Source organism: Gavialis gangeticus, unplaced genomic scaffold (genome assembly GCF_001723915.1).
Source record: "Gavialis gangeticus isolate Ggan-Ray unplaced genomic scaffold, GavGan_comp1, whole genome shotgun sequence".
NCBI lineage: Eukaryota > Metazoa > Chordata > Crocodylia > Gavialidae > Gavialis > Gavialis gangeticus.
Genome location: NW_017728994.1, coordinates 53,308,584 through 53,311,482, shown reverse-complemented (window position 1 = coordinate 53,311,482; position 2,899 = coordinate 53,308,584). Strand labels below are relative to the sequence as shown.

The 2,899-nt window shown below is 39.2% G+C and overlaps 1 protein-coding gene across 1 annotated transcript in view; it reads right to left on the bottom strand.

The window, feature by feature from the left end:
• Nucleotides 1–178: 178 nt before the first annotated feature.
• Nucleotides 179–2,899, bottom strand: part of SHOC2 (SHOC2, leucine rich repeat scaffold protein) — a 54,757-nt gene continuing 52,036 nt past the window's right edge. The window contains exon 8 of the mRNA XM_019502796.1: nucleotides 179–2,222. Within this exon, the coding sequence (XP_019358341.1) occupies nucleotides 2,014–2,222 (209 nt within the window). The 3' untranslated portion in view covers nucleotides 179–2,013. The remainder of the gene's footprint in view (nucleotides 2,223–2,899) is intronic.

Genomic DNA, 2,899 nt, shown 5'->3' with positions numbered 1-2,899 from the left:
AAAAAAAAAAAAAAAAAAAAGGTTGTCCCCAAATGAACTGAGAAGTACTGCGTAGGTTTTAACAGTAAATTCAGAAACTCCATTACAGTTTGAAACGACACATTTCAGCATCTCAATTGTTTACCAACTTACTGCTGAGAAAGATCAACTCCAGGCAGAAATGTAACATACACTTTTCATAAACTAAAATCTAAACTGAAAAGCTACAGTAGATGTAAAAAAAAAAAAAGTACAAGGGAAGAGAAAGGACATTACTTTGTAAAATCCAGTGACATCTACGATAGTTTTACAGCATGTTTAAGTCCTCTAAGGTTTTATATCTCCACCTGCCTTTCAAGAGGCTCCTTGTTAATGAAAAGACATCAGACAAAACAGAACACAAGTGACAGTCAATGTTGGGAAAACCGGAACAAGGCAATACATAAAATTAAGCACAATCTTAAAGCCAGAAATCATATCCTCAAATTTCTGCATGGGAAATACATTTCTCATGGCATCAACTATTGCATTTTGTTCAAAAGATACACTAGCTCATGACACCCCCGCAGCAATCCATCATGCAAGTCAACTGGACAGTTTAGTGAACAACTGGAATGCAACTGCCCTTAGACTTTCCACCTTCTTAAAGAAAAGAAGGGGAACTGGCACTGCATGAGCAGCAGCGGTGTGCATTTCACTGAAGCATGTTCTGCCTTGAAGCAACCAAGATAAAGGGAACAGAACTGTGTGTGAACCACTTACAGTATTCCTATGGAGCTGCTACCATCTATGCACAAATGAAAAAAAAAGTGCCTCTTTATAACATCGGTTTTAATACTGAAGTTGACAGGATGAGGTTATATAAAAGCATAACCGTGGTACTGAACTGAATATTTTGAAGCAAGTGCCCCAAGCAGTGGGGAAAAGTGCATTTAGTTCAGCAGCAAAACAGCACAGTGTGAAGATATTGTGCTTGGACACAGAGGTTCCATCATGGAAGGAGGTACAAGGCAAGTCAAGATATAAAACCATAGTACATTGTTAACCACCTTTAAAACTTACATATAATAACTGCAGTGTTTAAAAGTAAGACACATTCATTTTTTGTACAAGGACTGTGAGGAATCCTTAAAATTGCTCATTGTAATTCATGATAACATTATAATAAAAAAGGTTTGTATATATTATTTCCTTGCCATTCAACTCTATTGTTAGACCTTATGGAATTGTAACTTCACAAAATGAGAACTGCTTTTCACTGAGACCATTTAATATTTTTACCAATCTGAAAAGGTTAATTGTGCTAGAAAAGATCAACCGCAAAAGGCTCGGTTCAGATATGTTATGCCCACAGAGAAGCAAGACTTAAAAGAATTCAAGCTCTTTTTGACTGCATCTTTTCCACCCTACCAGTTGTTTTGATGAGTGAATATTTTTAGTATATAAACCGGTCAATAAAAATTTTTCAGCAGAAGCATATAAATTCTAGATATGATTGATTAAAACAGAGCAAATCAAAACAAAACAAAATCCAGTGATTTACTCTGACTGTAAACAATATAAAAACACCGTTTGTTTCAGATCTCAAAATAAGTTAAAGAAAATCCCAACTTCAGGACATACGATCCTACTGGGTTCAACACAAAAGGAGGAGGGAAACAAACGTTCACTCTATAAGATTGTGTGCATGTTTCTTCACTGAAAGTAGATGCAAGCAAAATTATTTTTCTCCTTTAAATTTAATTTTTTGAATTTGTTGGCAATCACTTTATGTGAACTGGCATTTCCAGATTACTCAGACAAACATCCATCAAATTCAGCAAAGAAAACTTAGACAAGCATTTTTACAGAATAAAAAAAATCTAAATGGCTATGATTCCTCTATTAGCAGAAACACATAATACAGTCTCAGATTTGCCTTTTACATTATTTATATATATAATACAATACATGATGCACATATTGTATATATAAATAATGGTAACATTAATGCAGTTTGGATTTTGTACAGTGTATGGGACAATCCGATTTGCATCAGACCATGGCACGATATGGTCCCTGCATTTTTAGGAACTGAATGATGAACGAGGGTCCCCCAGCAACGATCTGAGGCGGAAGGTGGCTGAGCGGGCAGTTCTCAATGCTCATTATTGATAGTTTGCTGCAGAGAGCCAGCTCAAAAGGAAGGCTGTGTAGATTGGGGTTGTCATTCAAATACAGTTCTTCCAGATTCTCCAGTGTACCTGGTTAAAAGAAAATGTTCAAATATAAAAGCAAATCTCCCTCTCCAAATCAAAAGGATTATTTCATTTGGAGACTCCTTGCCAAGGAAATTATTCATGTCAACTTCTGGTCTCAGATGCAGCAACCTTCCTACCCATCTGTACCCCAGTAAGAGCCAGGGCTGGCTTGCTTCTCTGCAGCAATGGGCAGATAGATCAACCCAGTGGTGCTCAACCTTTTGGCCCTGTGAGCCAGATGAGTAGCAAGGGGCTGGCCAGCAGACTGGATCAGCTCTGCACTGGTTCCTGTACACGCAGGTCAGGCCCTGCACCACTGCGCAAACCCACACCCCCACAGATCTGGAAACTGGGCAGCAACCCACTCCCCCCCTGCAAATTTTTGGACCTGTAAGCAGCCCCAAAGGCTGGATGAGACGGCACTGGGAGACTGGGTTTGTCCACAGCCCCATGTTCTATACCACTGTAGTGGAAACTACCCTGACTTTGAAACCTTAACAAACCAGGTTTACAGCTACAGTGGTTTCACTTCCAGTTAAAGTAGATGGATGGAACAGTGATTTGGACGAGGGGGTGAAAAGCACCCTGTTCAAATTTGCTGATGACACTAAGATGTGCGGGGACGTGGGCACACTAGAAGGAAGAAGCAGGCTACGATCGGACCTGGACAGGTTGCAAGG